The following is a 17,735-nucleotide window of genomic DNA, read 5'->3' as shown; positions in this document are numbered from 1 at the left end:
TGATACACTTTCATGACTTTAAAACAGTACGGTTTTGTTTGCTCCTTCCCCCTGTGCCTACATTTTGCATTGGGATTGTTATGGGAATATAACAAATATTATTACAATATTCTTTAACTTAAAATTATCCCCGCCCACCTCCCTGAAGGTGCTGTGGTGGGCGGCGGTCTGCCTACCCAGCTGGGTCACCGGTGGCCATTACTATAGAAACTGTACCTTAATGTCAGTCTAATGTTGTTTGTTTTGTTTGGTCGAGTATGTTCTGTCTATTTTATATCATTTCAATTGTTCAATGTTACTAACCCATACACTACCATTGATATTGTTGTCCACCTCGCTCTCGCTCTCTCTCTCTCTCTCTTTCTCTCCTCCCCTCCCTCCCTCCCTCCTGCTCACTCCCCCTCCCCTTGTCTGTCCACTCCCTGTCTGGTCCGGCTGCCCACACCACATAATCATAAAACAAATAAATAAAAATACTGCAGTTCCGAGTATCACAGAGTCGCCATGCGCACAGGAAATCTGTCCAACACCACAAGGCATGCAGTCACTATATTACATGTCTTAGGTACTGGGCAGGACAGGTTAAAACAAATAAATAATAATAATTTCACCATTTGATGTCGCCAATTCTCTTTTTTCAAGAGGACAGACACGTAATCAGCGCTGTCATCAGACAACCCCAGAGCAGTGGCCTTAATGATGGACCCCCGGCCGTGATCTCCAGCTGCAGATGATACTGTGCCTGCACTTTAATGTAGCCTGACTCCTCTGACAGACATGTGTAAACTCCCTCCTTCTCAGGACTCATGCTGTCGAGGAGGAGCACACAGTCCTGGACCACTGACGAGCACATTGTGGAGTTGTGCTGGTGATGCCAACTATACAGGGCATGATGGGACACCACCGGACACTGCAGGAAGTACCTAGACTTGTCAGGAAGTGTGATTGTGTTCTTGCCTGCTACTGCCTCTGAAAAAAAACAAAAACAAAGACACAAGGTCAATAATGCTTTAAGATGGATGTTGATTTTGTTCTGTTTGTTTATTTATTCAATGAGGCATGTTTGTTATTACAGTCACACTGTGGCACTGTGACTGGATCCTCCTACAGGATACAACATTAACTTAGCCAAGAGAGATATAATAAATGCCAACATGTTTTAGGACTCAATATAATCCAGGATTGAGGAGACATGGGTCCACTATACAAATTAGCACCCCCATCAGAAGTCAGGGATGTGCTTTTCCACTATATAGTTTTGGCACGCCACGGCACGGCTCTACTCTACAGTTTGGGTTAGTTTTCCATTACTTAATAGCACCTAGTCAACAGGGGCGTCCATCCGACACAGTCACCGAACTGAAATATGACAGAAGGGGTTGGGAGGCGGCTTTCGGCAGTGCGGCTGATAAATACGCCAGACTCCTCTGTTAAATGTTGGAGATTAACGCATTATTTTTAAGTCTTTGTTCGGTTTGATTCCCGCGTCGGATGACGCACTCACGACTCTTCCAGTGACGTCAGTCTCTGCCAATCAGTCACCGACAGTCTGTCAGCATCACCCATAGTATCAGCTCAGCTCGTTTGGAACCTCACCAAAACCCCCACCAAAAAAAAAAGAGGCAGAACTGTGTGACAAATAACTGAGAAAAGAAAGGGGATTCAGTTTTTGACTGATGTTATTTGTACAGTGAGACATGCAGAGCATGATAACACTTCTTCTTTGAAGTGACCACAACTTGTGTTTTCAAGTTCCTTATTACATGTGATGCACACACAGCTTCAGCGCAAACATGATGGCGAACATTTGCATTCAGGCATAACGGTGGAACGTGCTGGATGAGCATGTTTGAGTTATCTTCATCGTCTTAGCCTTTTGACATCAAAACCTGACAGTATTAAAGCATCAGTGTTTCTGCTGAGCTAATCAGGCAGTAAAATATGTAAAGGTCACTCTACATCCAACATGTTTTACATGTATATTTAATGAACCCTCTGCCAGTTTAAAAGTGTGTATAATCAAATTAGTGATGGTTGAGTTCCATTTAACTTCCTTTTTTTTGGTTTACTGGTGCATGCTGGTTTTCACATGAACTGAACTGTTATTATCAGTAACACATGTTTTATTTCCTGTTAAAACATGTCTTCAATAGCAGAACCAAAGGTAATCCGTGTCAGTGCGTGCGTTGAACTAGCTTCATTTCCCTTAAAGGGGACATATTATGCAAAATCAACTTTTTAACCATTTTAATACTGATATTTGGGACTCTGGGGGCCCTACCAGTCGCCAAAGTGTGGAAAAACAATACTCAGTCATGTTTTCGTGGTTCCGCTTAGTGTAAGTATAGGCGATAAAACGCTCGATGTTGAATTCCCTGCGCTTATGACGTCAGCATGCGCATTTCACCGCGAATGTTACCGCCCCACCAGTACGTTTACTTCGCAAGCTCCACCTTAGCTCCACCTTGTCCCTGCGAGAGTGCAGGCGAGGGAGAAAGAGCGGTATTATGTCAACGCGGCGGGACAAGTGTGCTGCACAGTGGAGCACAGTGTTTTACAGAGGATTTTATATATGAAGCTAATGTGCCGGATAAAGTCAGCAATCGTGTGTTCGCACCACTTCACATCAGACTGCGACCAGTATTTAGTCAGGGGACGTATTTCACCGACGTACAAACACACAAATTGTTAAGAAAAGATCACATAGAGCTCATAACTGACCATTCTGACACGTCCTAATTAAACATATTTGTTCAGTACGTCCTCCATGACCGGAGCACAGACTCAGTCTGATACAATCACATAAAGCAGCTGTTTATGCAGCTCGCCGCTGACTCTCTGCAGCGGTGCTACACTCTCTGTGTCACCGATGTATGTTGCTGTATCAGACCGGAGACTGTGCTCCGGAGACCTCACCACCGTAGACCAGCTCCGGTGCTCCGGCGAGCTGGCGATCAGCTGATACAGCAACATACATTTTATTCAGCGCGCCGCTGGGTTAGGGTGAAGTGGTGCGAACACACGATCTGATACAGCAACATACAGTTTATTCCGCTTACACGGTGATCGCCACCGCTGATCGCCAGCTCGCCGGAGCACCGGAGCTGGTCAGCGGTGGTGAAGTCTCCGGAGCACAGTCTCCGGTCTGATACAGCAACATACAGTTTATTCAGCGTGCCGCTGGCGATTAGCGCTGGCGATCAGCGGTGCTGCACTCTCTGTGTCACCGCTGATCTTCTGTTCCTAAGTGTTTTTAACTGATTTACAGTTGGACAGTGTTCGGCTCGATCCTTATGTAGGACGTCTCTTCCTGTGACGGCACTCTCGCTGACATGTTGATATTGTCAGAGAGCTAGTGGAGGGAGGGGGAGACGAATAGAGCTGTAAAGCGCTGTAAAGAGGACAAATCAGAAACCCCCTGGAAGAAGTGGGTGTGTGTTTGCCTGTGTCTCATTTGCATATAAAGGGACCATGCACGAAAACCGAGCGTTCTGAAAGGGGCGGGTTTAGCAGGGTTATTGAACTACTATGATTCTTCATCCTTATGGTATTTTGACCAAAGCATGTCACTGACATGTTCATTAGGACACCAGGGAACTATTTTAATGGGGGAAATAGGGTATAATATGTCCACTTTAAAATAGATTAAGGAAATAGGGTTAGAAGGGTTAGAAACACTGAGACAACACTGACAAACCATTCAATAAATAAATGATTACAATCTCAAGTAAACTTCCCCTGCCCCTGTGTCTGTCTCTCTCTGCCCGAGTGGCTGATGGGATGCAGGTGTGCATGATTGACTGAACGATACTCGGAGCTGATTGGTCCTGGAAGAAGCATAAAAGGCCGGGTACAAGGGACAAACCAGTCTCCCCCAGACATTTTCCTTGTTGTTGTTTTCACATAAGCCTTTAAAACTGTGTCAGTGTGGTTGTTGATGGCTCATCCACGGTGTGAATGTCCATGAGGTGAACTGTGTGCAAAGTTTGACAGTAGTAAGCCTCCTGTTTGTTTTTGGTTACTAGTTCTGAACGTCAGATCGCCAGGTTTTTCACACGGCCCCCAAATGCAGAAAGGAAGTTACACAATAAATAGATGTGCAACAGGTCACACACAAAAAAGAAGAGATAGTAACCTTCATCTGGTTACTCATGTCAAGACCACAACATATATTTAAAGACTCAACTGGAACACAGCTCTGTGGTGTTTCTGAGAAAAACATACTTGTCATCTTTGTGGGCGGCACAGGTGGAAGTGATGAACTTAACCACTTGGCCAGAGCCACGGTTAATTAGTGACACCTGTGCTCAAAATGTCTGCTGTGGAGAAAAAAGGCTTGTGATATGAATTCAGTGATCAATTCAATTATATGTGACTGTAATGTTTTTGTTTGACAAATACTGGAAACAGACAAAGCTACTGTTTCTAGCCTTCGTGCTTCAATAGAGACCATACGTAAAAATGGGCGGATTTCCTCCGGGAAAGTCTATCAGGAAATAACAATACACTGAATATCCGCCACTGGTTGCAAAAAGAACTTCACGTTGATTTCTAACATTTTCCTCAGGAGACCATGTCAATTTTGTAAATAATGTCCCCAGTGAAAGGAAAATAGCTGTCGTACAACACATAAGTGGACACCAGTGACTGACAGCTGGCATCCTCCAATAAACGGGGAATTTGTTTAACAATAAAATGGGAAACACACGTAATAACTTTCTGAAGGGGGAGAGAAAAAAAAACCTTGAGAATTGCCTTGCAGTCACTGCACTAAGCCACAGTGTTAGGTGAATGTCAATATCCTCTGTTATCCATGAGAATGCTACACCTTTACTTCATTGTTAAAGGGAGTACAAAGGTCTCCTACCTGAGTTAGGTTTCCTTGGGCAGATGTTGAAGTTCCCTGTGGTCACGTCCTGCAGCATGCCACTGTTCAAAGGACAATACATCTTAGTAAGAGAACAACTGCCAGATGCATAAAAACAATTACTGTAAACCTGCAATATAATCAGCCACACACGAGTATATCTTTACACATTTAAATGATTGTGCCCAGATGCTCACACAATCTTTTAATAACCGTAAAGAGTACCACGTCGTGCAGAAATGTATGAGTGAATATATTAGGTTCAAAATATCGATTTGGTGATATGTCGTCGTCCTTCCTCGTGCAACACGACAATCGATACGCCAGGGAAACTATCAATATTTTAATGAATAAATGAAGGCGCTCTAAAGCTAACAGTCTCTGCCTGTTTGAGTTTGAGGGGAAACTTGAGTGGAAGTTACCTGGTCGAAGAAGAGGGAGATTACCGTGGAATAATGGAGGAGAAAGCTTACGTTAAGAGACGTTCCATCCACATTCAATACATAGACTTTATGCACTTTGTTCCCGCAATGTTTTCGGGATTATTATTGGTATCGTGGACCATGTATCGCATATCGTATCATGAGGTGCCCTGTGATCCCCACCCTTAGAATATAAATAACATCAGGGGAAGACGAGGAGAACAAGTAAGATAAAGTTATAAAAACACACTCACACACAGAGCATGATAATTAGCAGTGAGCCATGAACAAAAATTATATTCTAAACGAATAAGTTACTAAGTTACTTGACACCACCCACTGGGAACTGTCCATTTCACTTCTTTTTCCACTTTTTCCTCAATAAATTGAAACATACAGATGTAAATGTATCGCAGTAGTAGACTATGACCTGCTGTTAAGTGTAAAGTAAGTTGGTCCAGTTGTGGAAATACTTCTACTTCTGTGGATGAACCCAAATAATGAATCAAATAATAATAATAATCATCAGTTGTCGCTTGTTAAACTCTTGAATAAAGCATTATCACACGCACACGAGGTCATGAGGTCAAGCTGTTGTACAAACCGTCTGAGCATGGACACACTCCCCTGCCACTTGGAACCACAAGAGGCCTTAAGATGGATAAGCAACCTCACTTATATTTTTTGCCCACTGTGCTTTTATGTATTTTACTTATGCTTTTATGTAAAAAATAAATAAATCTTGAGAACAAAGCTATTGGCCAACAGTACATGTGACAATAGGACCGGTCTGTCATACTGAAACTGAGTGGATTGAGACAGAGACAGAGAGAGACGACGGAAACCTTGATTTACGTGTTTGTGAAATGTAAAACTTCTGGCCTTGTTTCCTTTTTTATCCTCGGGGCAATAAAGCAACAAGAGTGAGCAGAAAAAGAGATGTGAGCCGTCGTAAACAGCCGTGTCTTTCTCTCCCTGCGCATTCTGAGAGAGAGAATGAATCACAAATGGAAAGAATATTTAGCATTTGCATATGTAGGCAGCAAAGTTAAAAAAGCCTCCCTGGTACCAGGCTTGGCCTCGCCACGTGTCACTAACCACGATCTACAACTCACAGAAGCAATGATCCAATTATGAATCAGACTTTCATGTTTGTGGCATTATGAAAACCCATCACAGTCATCGACCACATGTGTGTGTGTGTGTGAAAAGGAGTGGCAGGAAGGGGAGTGAAAGGAACTCCCCTGCACACATTCATCATCTACATAATTCCACATTATCACTAACACATGTCGAGAAGGTGAAATCTGTTTCTCTCGTCCATTTCTATAATAAAAAAAACCCCAACTCATTCTGCTGTTTCATTCTACCTGACCCACAGAGTCCTTGTTTAAAAGGCGTTCCCACGTGACAAGAAAACAGAAAAGTTGCCGGGGTTTACAGACAAAAATCGCATCATCCCCTTAAAAACGTTCCCATTTGAGTCAGAACGTTCTCTAGTTATGAAGACAGTGTCACACTTTGGCTTAAATGTCCTCATCCCGATAAGAGTAATGACTCATAATGATAAACGTTCTGCTTTAAAACAGTATCATTACGCACACAGTGAGTCTTGCAGTTGATCAAGTGACAGCAGTTTGGCTACAAACCTCATGACACTCATTACCTCAGTGGCACATCAGGTGATCTAACAACAGTGTCAACAGAAACTCCTCAAACCACCTCAACAAGAAAATCCCATGATCATTTTACTTCTCTCAGTGTCAGTTTTATGTTTTCTGCCAAACAGCAACGACATAAAAAAGTATGCGACCCGAGTTGTTAAAAAATCACGCCGTGGTCATTACGACCTCTGACAGGGAGGCTTGGCTGTGTTGGCTTGTTCCTCTGTCTGTGAGCAGCATATTGATAATGATTTTGATGAAACGATCTGAGCCCAGATCGACTGAATGTTCCTTTTTCCCAAAACAAACTGCCGTGTTCCCATAAGCTGCTCTTCAGCCTTTACACCAGTGACGGTGTAGGACATGGAAACGGATTTGTCATCTCTGTAGCCACATTGAACGCTAATATTGCCCCTGGTTGCGATCCACGATCAACCCGTAAAACACACACTGTTGTTTAAATACTTGGGTGTGTTTGTAGACAGTGCACCGTCCTGGAGCTATCATCTGCAGTACAGTACAACAGGGACTTGGGTTATATTAGAGTTAGTAAGATCCCTGATCTATTATTTTGCTCATGTCCACCTGAGACCCAGGACTCATACGGCCTTTTCATGTTTTACATGAGTATGAACTCTTGCCCTTTGAAGCAGTTGTGTGTGTGTCTGATGATAAAACACACACATCTGTCTAGTGAATTATTGTGAAATCAAATGTTCTCACTGTAGGGGCAGGGCTGAACACGCCTATTGCAGTCCAACCTCTGTATTAATTAGAGCGGATATTGCAAAGTTTCTGACCTCACGCAATATTTCTGGACCAAAGTCATCACTAAACACATTTCAGCCGCTGGTTCCATGTTGAAAAGTTACTGGATCTTGATTCAGAGACACCTGTCCACTATCTATCTAGAGTAAAATATCTTAGACATAATTATTCCTCAAATTGGACACTCTAGATTGACCGTATGTGTGAGTTTGTGAGTGGATGGTTGTTTGTCTCTATGCGGCCCCGTGATGGACTGGCAAGCTACCCCACCCCCCTTCACCCTATGTCAGCTGGGATTGGCACCCGTGCCAATGCGGAGGATATCGCGCTGTAGTTTCTTTTACTGAACTCTGAATCCAAACATAAAGTCTGACTTAAAGTGATCTGCGTTTGATTGAGGTTGAGAGACCTCAAGTGTAAAAAGCCCAGTGTTCTTACGTCTGCCACGGGGAACAGTGAGCGCCGCTCCAGCCGCAGTGAGGATCTCTGGCTAAAACACACTGCTCACAACTGTCTCCATACATGGCACAGTTTTCCACATCCAGTTGGACCAGTTCACTTCCCGCATAAACGTAAAGCCTCCTCTGCAATGATACACAAAGAGTAAGAGTACAGGAGACGTTCATCCAAAAATATCTATGACTATGACTAATATGACTTATACTCTTTGACTCAACAATCTTTGTGGGTTAGTTAGCAATTACTCACGGAGGAAGGCAGGAAGATAATGTTGTGGATGTGGGCCTGGTGGGTGAAGGGTCGATACTCGGCGACGAAAAAGGTCAGATTTTCAGTCTGTATCACTTTATGAATCCTTCCATTACCTTTTTCAGAAAAAGTTTTAAGAAAAAGGAATGAGGAACTTAGATGAGTCAAACCTGCCTGAACACATCAACCCACACACGTCTCATTTATAACTTTCACAAGTTTCACAAGTGCAAATATTCATCACATGCAAATAGGTACATTTGTGATGTATTCTGTGATTTGGGACTGAACAAATGCTGAAAAGCTGTCAAGTTTATGAACTGTGAAGCAATGGTCTGTCAAAACATAAAGCACATAAAGTGATCATAGTTCTAAGTGCACACCGGGGTGAAACATTGATCACATTAACACACAGGTCGTGCATCATGTGCCTTTCTTTTATTTGGCTCAGCACTCTTCAGTGTCAATGTTCTCATCTTAAGAGATGCAAGCTTGACTGGATTTTTGCCGTAGTAAGTGCTTTGTGTGAGGTCAGCTCTCTCAGCATTACTTACTCAGAGACAGAAAGATAACCGTGTGGGGATCCTTGCCGTCCTGCTGGGTGCTGTCAGCGTAGATGTGCGTGTAGTTGTGGTGATTTAAAAACAGCGGTCCAGCGTTGTTCACAGGTCGAACCGACAGCTCCATCTCTGAATGATCCACGCTCAATTTCAGGACATCAGTAGGAAGCACTGTGCTGTCTGCAGGACACTTGAGGAAAAACAAAAAAAGAGGCATTTTTATTTGTTTTGACAGTTATATCTAGAGAACAAGTGCAACAACTATGTGATGACCCCATCTCCTCACCTTTTAGCAAACCTTAGCTGGAATTTCTGAAGACTACATACATTACATTTGGATTGATATTAAAATCAAAAACCAGGTACAAAGTTGAATAAACTTTTTTATGTTACCACTGATAAATGCAACGATGAAGGGAATTATATGAAAAAACTATGATAATGCATTTTAACAAGTCCACTGTTGACTTTCAAGCTCCCAGAATATTTTAGTAACAGCCTGTATGTGGTTTTAAGGACAGGAAACCAAATGACCCCGCCCCCTGCCCACCCACCCAACATCTGTTCATTATGAATGAACCTTACCTCCCTAGACCTGCCGGGGTGCGTGGTTAGGCCTTTAAACAGGGAGGTTGTGAAGACGAGGTCAATGTCCCGTACGGTGAAGACACACAAGGCACTCATGCCCCTGCAGGGAGACACACGTTACAGCAAGTCTGTGCAGATACAAATGCAGCAACAAGAAAACTATTGTGGGGTCAGTAAATATTTTAGCCTCGGTGGTGAAAAATGTGGAAACAAAACAAAAAGCCGAGCAGCTGAGTAGACAGGCCTAGTTTAGAAAGAGGAATCAAGCTCAACCTTGCCTCACAAACACAAGAGGAAGTAATCCACTGCACTTGACTTTGGTGACACTGGCTCACATGACGTTTCATGTTATAAAATAGTGTAGGGAGTCATCCTGGTTTCTAAATTTGGTTCCTATAATCGTGGCTGACCAAAAATATTGGGCTAAACTAAGTAAAAAACAGCTGAGGTTAAAATACAGTAGTATAAATAGACCGAGCAAAGTCAGCTACGGACTTTTCACAGGAGGCAGATTTAGTATCTTAGTATATAAGTATATGTCCATTTACACGCTGTAGTGAAATTAGATTAATATGGAGCAAGAGATAAGGTGACTCTAATTAATATTTTTAGTTTGTTTGTTATTTGTTTCATTTTCTTCACAATTCCTCAGCTCCACTCCGATCACATACCCCTGGTGTATACAGTGGAACAGTATACTGGTGGTACACGCACCATAGTTTGAGAACCAAACAGGTTTAGACAAAATGCGCAAGTTGTGGCTTCGTCAATCAAACATTTGAAATGGAATTCAACAAAGATGGCGGGCGATAATGAGGTCATTACCATTCGTTTCTGAAAAGTCCATAAACCCTGGTGTCCTGCCAGCTGTCTGCATGTATGATGGCCACATCGACCATCTCAGAAAAATGCTGTTTGGTCTTCACGTCTCCACAGAAGAGCTTGGCCTTCATGTGGGACGTCCATGTGTTCTGCAGAAAAGTCTTGGGGCCGCCAAGATCTGACTAGAGACAACACACAGACTTAAGGTTTTATGCACAGGTTATATAGTTTATGCAATGGAAATGGTTACAGTTCTTCTTTACAGCATTTACTTTTCACACAAATCTGATACTAGGAGAGATATTTAATATGTAAAGCCTTACCATGCACACCTGGGACACAAAGGGGAGCCACATGCCACTGAACACATTTGGGTCTTTGTTTTTTTCTTTATAAAGGGCATAAACTCGGCTCTGTAAATTATCTCTCCGTTTACTGAGAATCATGCCCATGTAGTGTTTTTCTGAAAACAAGATAACAATGACAAAGTATGAAGGTCTGCCGTATCTGACGTGGAGGACAATTTGATATATCTGTACATAAGCTTCTATTCAATTCAGGACAAATCATTTTTATTATATTAGTAAAAGTAAAAGTAAAAAAGTTTAAAATGTGCTCTCTTTTTTTTTAACTAGTTTGGGGTTCTTTCACAAATCTCACAGTAATTGTTTTTAATTAAAGGCAAACCTTAACAAATTAACGTGCTGACAAACTAACATATGTACACACATAATGTATCAGTCAAAATGGGTCAAAGGTCACAAATGTTTTAACTTTGCCAACCACTCAGGGAGCTTCATAAAGTACAGTACTTTTATTTTACATGTTATTACACATATGGAAAAGGAAGTTGATTTCAGAATGACCTACATGTCCATGGATTTATAAACTTGTTTATATAAAACCCACATTTTTGACATTGTAAATAGAAAGTGAAGTCTGCCTGGTGCCTTATTTTGGTAGTTTTTGGGGATATAATGAAAAAAACGATTGGACTCTGTTATGTTGAAATGAAACAAGAACAAGAAGTAAGACAACATGACAGGAAACATAGTTTAGAGGCTCGCTGCTAGTTAACTTTCTTGGCAGAGATACGTACTTTTACCATCGTTATATGGTTTAATGCTCTTTTTCCCAAATTTGTAAATGCCATCGATAACATAGTTTCGGGATCCAGAGTGCGTAATGTAGAGGTCTGCACTGTCTCCTTTATCTGTAAAGAAGGAAGAAGAAAAAAGACATTGTTTAGTAGTAGTAGTTTATTGTTTATTTAACATTTTTTATTGACTGATCTGCAGTCCCTGGGCAGGCAAACAAACAACAATTAACAGAATAAGATAATATAATAAATAAGAAAACATAAGATAACAGGTAGACAAAGAACATTTAAGACAAAATGACAATATGACCTAAGTGTCATATATAATAAACTAAATAAACCAGTAGTTTGGCCTGAAACATGTGCAATTACATTTATTCATCATAACAAGATTTTAACCAAAGGGACACTTCACCGGAAAATATACAGTTTTTTTTTTTTACTCATTTTCAGAGACAAATGTGTGGTGTGATCGTCAAACGGCTGCTCTGAGGAAGTTGCGATTGTAAAAAGCCCTACGCTGACACAGACTTTCTGTAACTTATAACAAGTCATGACTAAAGGATTTTCGATAAGAGAATAAATAAATAAATAATATTCCAGCAGATTAAAACAAACTCTGAGGATTACAAAAAGGAATCAGGAAAACCAGCAACTCTGGAGATAAAACAAACAAACAAACACTTAAAACTCACCATCGAAGGCAGACGGTTCACCTTTCTTGATGTGAAATAACCTGATGCTGTCGTGTATGCCCTTCAGTTTGTCTGTACGGCTGCACGAAGCTAACGGTGATGAAAAATCCTACAAACAAACAATACAATGTTATGACATGGACGGTGTGTGATGTATTTAGAGCGCACCACGGCGACACACATACAGCTGTAGGTCACTGGCAGGTGACGCCCGAGAACCTCTTTCACAGTAGGAACAATGTTCACGAGCCATGATCAAAAAAATCGGCTCTCGGTTACGATCACAGACAAAGTTTATACCCTCGAGGAGAAGAGGAAGACTGGGCATAGTTTGCATTTAATGTAGCCCACTTATTTCTCTCTGGGTTTTTTTTTTTAGTAATACATTAATTTTGAAATTCAAACCTTTTTTTTATTGTGAACTATATATCAGTCCACATCAACAGAGAAACTTGTATTTTAATATTCTGCACCACTCCTGAACTTGATTGCCCTTAGTGTATGTTCGTGGTGTGTTCCCATGAGTGATTCTGCCCGGCATGCAAAGCAACCTGTGTGATGCCCTGGTGAGGATTGGTCCTCCTGAAGCAGAGGCGGTCTAACTTCCTGCTTCCTGTCCAGCTGCGTCTGTGATTGGTGTGGCTGTGTTTCTACCAAATCTACCGCAATCAACCGCAGCTGCAACATAAATAGCTCAGTGAGTCAGTGATGAGTTCGCCTCGCTGTTGGTCACATACTGTTCTGTGTTGTGTTAGAGCATATTTCAATATTGTGTTTGTTTAGTTTTGCCTGGCTAGAACCTATGTGAGTGGTTTTAGCCAGTGTGCTGAATCTTTGTATATGTAGTTCAGAGAGTACCTTCATCGGTTGGTCTCTCTCTTTCTTTTGTTCTGAGACTGTTCTTTTCCTTTAGTTATTTGGTGTTCCTTCTTTTTTTTCCCAAGAGCTAAATAGTGGTCATTTATTTGATGTTACTTTGTGTTTTAGTTATTTGTCAGCACGTGTGCAGCCTCCCTCTGTTAGGTTTCTTAGTGCAAGTGCACCCTCCTTATTTAATTAAATGCCTGACTTTACCCTAAACCAGTCCAGTTGTCCCATTCCCCCTACTGGCCACACTAGATACTCACTGGCCTGCAGGTCATTTGAGTTTGAGAGCCCTGATCTAAAGTGACACAACCATTCTCAGCAACTATGAGAGCAGAAGGTTTCTCTGTGTCAAACTGCAATTTAGAATGGTTTAGAATCTAGTTTTCGTTAACTATAATAACCTTGGTCACGACCTGTAATTCTGTCTGAAGTGTTGTTCGCGTTGTTCACGCACTTTGCATCACCGCAATTACGCGCCAGTTTGTGCTATCGTAACAAAATTCCAGCGCTTTCTGAAAACTAAGACGTTGCACGTCAAAGCCAACGCGTGGTTATTGCGGTAATTTCCGGCGAATCAGCGTCTTTGTCACCAGGAGAGGAGAGAGTTGGATAAAATGCCTGTACATAGTTTCCAGACTCAAACCAACGTTATTTGAAATATGTTTTATACTGTTCAAATTTCAAATTTAACACACAAAGTCTGGTGCTCGTGTACAACCACAGTGTAGTTTTGCACTGTTTTTTTCACTTGTGGTTAAAGCATGCAGATGGACATTTTGCCCAAAATGCACCTGGTTCATACCAACTCATTCATGTCCTGACGAACAAACATCATCTGTCTTTAAACTTCTCACCAAGCAGCATCTGTCAACAATCAAACAAACAAAAACAACCACCACTGTGACTTACTGCTTCACAGCACAGTGACTCCTCCTTGATGCTATTGGTCCCACACATGAGCATACGGTTGGCCTCCATCTTGAGGACCACAGTCAAGTTGTAGCTGCAGCCCTGAATGACAAGGGGAGGAATATTTCAGCTGAGTGACCGTCACATCAACCTGAGAACCCATGAGGTCATTTGTTTTAACACTGGCTCACCTCGCTCGAATCGGCGTAAGCGCAATTCCACAACACCGTACTTTCCACAGGAGTCTGGGAGGAGAAATGACAGACAGACAGACAGACAGACAGACGACTTTATTGATCCCTTTGGGAGGTTCCCTCGGGGAAATTAACATGATAAATTAAATGATGTCGTAGGTTCTTTTACTTTGCTTTACTGTAAAGGTTCTTCATTTCAACACATTCAACGCTCACCTTGTGAAAGTCGTACGAGTTCATGTTTGTTAGTGTAGCCGCTGTGACTGTGTCAGACGGTCCTTGCAGGAGCATCTGTACCGGAGCATTTTGTCCAGTTAACGGTAACCTTTGAACTCTAGTCTCTACAATAAAACAAAATACATTGAATTATGGAACACACAAGTGACAGTCTGTCCTGTCCCTCTGTCTTTCACAGCCCCCGTCTCAATTATTTTTGGAGTATTTTCGATTTATCACGAAATACTTCACTGATTTGCATTTAGCTTTGTATCACTAGAATAGGGGTAGTATTTCTGAGAAATATCTTCATTCTTTTCTTTGGGTCAGTGACACTTGGTCCTGTTAGCAAAGATGGCGGACACTGTTTACATTCTGGGAATGACGTGCCGCCCCCCTGCAACACTAATTCTGCACTGTTTACTGCACTGGATTACTGTCTGGATTAATGGAAGGTGACAAGAATAACAAGAATAGCTGTACAATGTTTTGGAAGGTTGACACCTTTGCAGGACTTTAAAGGTTTAAAACTGACTGTGGAACTCTGCATCATGTCTCTGACTGTGTCCTCACAACAAAGACATGACAAAGACATCTGTCTTCTATAGTTTCCTATTACCCTTTCCATTTCAATACACAGCAGTGTTTTGTGCCAGATGAGCACTTAATATAATGCAGCTGCATAATCCTCATCTCACCTTTCCAAGGGACATAAAAATATCTTTAGTTTGTCCATTTTTGGTCCAAAAGTGCAGCCTCTGCAAAACCGACTATAACAATATGAGGCTCCTTCATTTCTGGGATAATAATCATAAATTCATTCAATCAGGACATTGGGCAGTTAAATACACATATTTCATTCCATCCAACGAAAAATATTCCAACTGAATTTTTAACACAATGGACATTAAAGTTATGATTTCATATAATTAATTGTATAATGCTAGGGCTGAAACGCTGACTCGATTATTAATCGACTAGTATTCGATTACTAAATGAATCGTCAGCTATTTTGAGTCATCGATTATTCAGTTTGTGTGACTTTTCTGCTGCTTAAATGCTTCATTTGCTCCACATAACAAAGAAATCATTAAAACTGACAAAACAAGACATTTGAGAACATCGTCATTTCCAGGTTTGACAAACACTGATCAATATTTTTCAACATTTCATGACGTTTTATGGACCAAACGATTAATCGATCATAAAATACTGTTGTTAATCTGAGTGAGGACTGAGTTCACACAGGCATCATGTGCAACAAACCCTGCAGGAGTTCGCGTCCACACAGTGTGACACAGTCTTCACGTCGATGATAAGATAATAAGACAGTCATGTGAAAACACCCGTACCCGCACACATCACATTACGAGTCTGGGGTGAAGTGGCTCAGTGGTTAAGTCCGGTACCCTATGTGCGAAAAACATCATGGTCCCAATGGTCGCAAGTTCGATTCCACCCCTCACTGATTGTACTCAATTCCACTGTAAGTCGCTTTGGATAAAAGCGTCTGCTAAATGACATGTAATGTAATATTGAAAGTAACATTTTTAAAAGTCTTACAGCACCAACTTTAACTTTTGGTTCATTCAGTGCAGACTGTTTCGCTTGACTTCTGCTTTTTGCGTTCTTGTTTTTCTTTTAAGGTAAAATGAATTTAAAACTCAAAAGAAAGACAAGAGACGTTAAATGTTTCATACCTTTGTCTGTGAATATCATCCTCGGTAAATGCGCGGAGTTCGCCTCGGTCCCGCTGAGGACGCACAAAAGGCACAGTAGTACATGCACGAGCGTCATGCTGAGCTGAATGAGCAATACGTTTCCGCTCTGAGACAATATTACTATACTATACTAGTTCCTGATCAAAGTGATCAAAGGACATTTCATCAGGAAGTGAGCGTCATTTTTTTTATGTATTTATATTTATTGCACTTGAAATATATTAAGAAATATTTGTACTATGATTATTTATTTTAAGCTCCTATTGCCCATTCACAGTTTTTTTTGTCTTTTTTCACTTTACTGGCCCCTATAGTGACCAGGCGACACGCAGTGGCCCCGCAGATCACTTGAGTTTGAGGTCCCTATAGCTATAACGCTTGCTCTATTGATGACAGTCAGTGCGTTTACATGCATACAATAATTCGTTTTAAGGTGTAACGTAAACACCCTTTTCTCATTTTTGTAGACAGAATGTATGTGTTTATCACATTTTTAATACACCTACAACACATGTCAAATAAAAAATAAATTAACGTCACATAAGAAAATAAGAGCAGCTCAGTATGAAGGTGACGTCACCAGTGCAGGCGTCATTGGTGTCCAATAGAGGACACTGTAGCTTCATAGAAATGGAGGGAATCCCTTTTTAAACACAATGCTCAATAAGGTTATAAGGTCATCGACATTGACAATTATTATTAAATGAATCCACAAGGGTTTTTGTTTGTAATTCATGTAACTGTAGAAACATGTGAAAAATCTTCTCAAGTTATTATTATTATTGTTGTTATATAATAATAATGATGATAATATTAATAGTAATAATAATAACAATAATAATGTATTTATTTATTTATTTTTGGATGACCTGTTCCACATATTTGATATTTTAGTTTATATATTATGTTTATTCAAAATGTATGTTGAAGTGCACTGCAGTGTGGACTCGAAATGCTGAATGGAGACACAGACCACAAGTTTTGTTCAATTAATATTTAAAGTTTATGTACATTTACAATTAATCAGACGTTTTCATCACACCGAAAGACTTTTACGGTGAGTGCTGTGAAACCACAACACAACACAACACAACAACACAACACAAGCAAGTGTGTGTGTGTGTGTTCCTTCAGCCACTGCAGCTCTGACTGGAGTTTGGCCAGAAAGACTCTGAATGCTGCAGCACACATGCTATAGATTGTTTTCAGGATGCGGGCGTGCAGTGATGTATTAATCTTAGACCGTTTGTGCAACCTCGTATCAATCCCAGCTCGACAACGCTGTGCATTTTGATTTGAATGCAGTTTGGTCACTTCCTTCCTACAGACTTTTAAATGATGCCTCCCCGGGCAGATGAGGAGGACACCGGCCCTCCTCCCGCGTGGCAGCTCATCGTCTCGTTCTGCTGTAAAGGAATGATCGAAGGTGTCGTACTTCTGCTGCTGCTCTGGCTTCTCATTCAGGTTCTCTTCATCAAAAATTTGGAAGGTACTGAAATTTAATTTGATATAAATGTGTGTGCCAGTGTGGATGAATGGCAATGTTTACTGAAAATACCTGTTTATATATAAGCCAGTACAATTAAACACACCAGTTACTACCTACTAGAAATGCATTTCCCCCTGGATAACAGA

General features: G+C 41.2%; 1 protein-coding gene across 1 annotated transcript; it reads right to left on the bottom strand.

The window, feature by feature from the left end:
- Positions 1-393: 393 nt before the first annotated feature.
- On the bottom strand, positions 394-16,194 carry LOC122772302 (semaphorin-7A-like). The gene is made up of 14 exons (XM_044030228.1): positions 16,080-16,194; positions 14,380-14,504; positions 14,161-14,214; positions 13,970-14,071; positions 12,194-12,302; positions 11,499-11,612; positions 10,723-10,862; positions 10,403-10,581; positions 9,575-9,677; positions 8,984-9,179; positions 8,430-8,545; positions 8,160-8,305; positions 4,868-4,929; positions 394-969 (listed from the first exon to the last, which is right to left on the bottom strand). Exons 1-14 carry the CDS (start codon positions 16,174-16,176, stop codon positions 638-640), a joined length of 1,875 nt encoding a protein of 624 aa, XP_043886163.1. The 5' UTR covers positions 16,177-16,194; the 3' UTR covers positions 394-637.
- Positions 16,195-17,735: the final 1,541 nt, after the last annotated feature.

Source organism: Solea senegalensis, linkage group LG7, assembly GCF_019176455.1.
Source record: "Solea senegalensis isolate Sse05_10M linkage group LG7, IFAPA_SoseM_1, whole genome shotgun sequence".
In the NCBI taxonomy this organism is placed as follows: domain Eukaryota; kingdom Metazoa; phylum Chordata; class Actinopteri; order Pleuronectiformes; family Soleidae; genus Solea; species Solea senegalensis.
Note: the sequence above shows the minus strand (reverse complement) of the source record. Positions and strands in the feature narration are given on the sequence as shown.

Bases quoted from the DNA above. Each gene is read 5' to 3' on its own strand.
- LOC122772302 (XM_044030228.1), bottom strand. From the start codon at position 16,176: ATGACGCTCGTGCATGTACTACTGTGCCTTTTGTGCGTCCTCAGCGGG. The intron at 14,072-14,160 runs GTGAGCCAGTGT...CTTGTCATTCAG, and splicing joins CTTACGCCGATTCGAGCGAG to GGCTGCAGCTACAACTTGAC. The intron at 970-4,867 runs GTAGGAGACCTT...GTTTTTTTTCAG, and splicing joins CCCAAGGAAACCTAACTCAG to AGGCAGTAGCAGGCAAGAAC.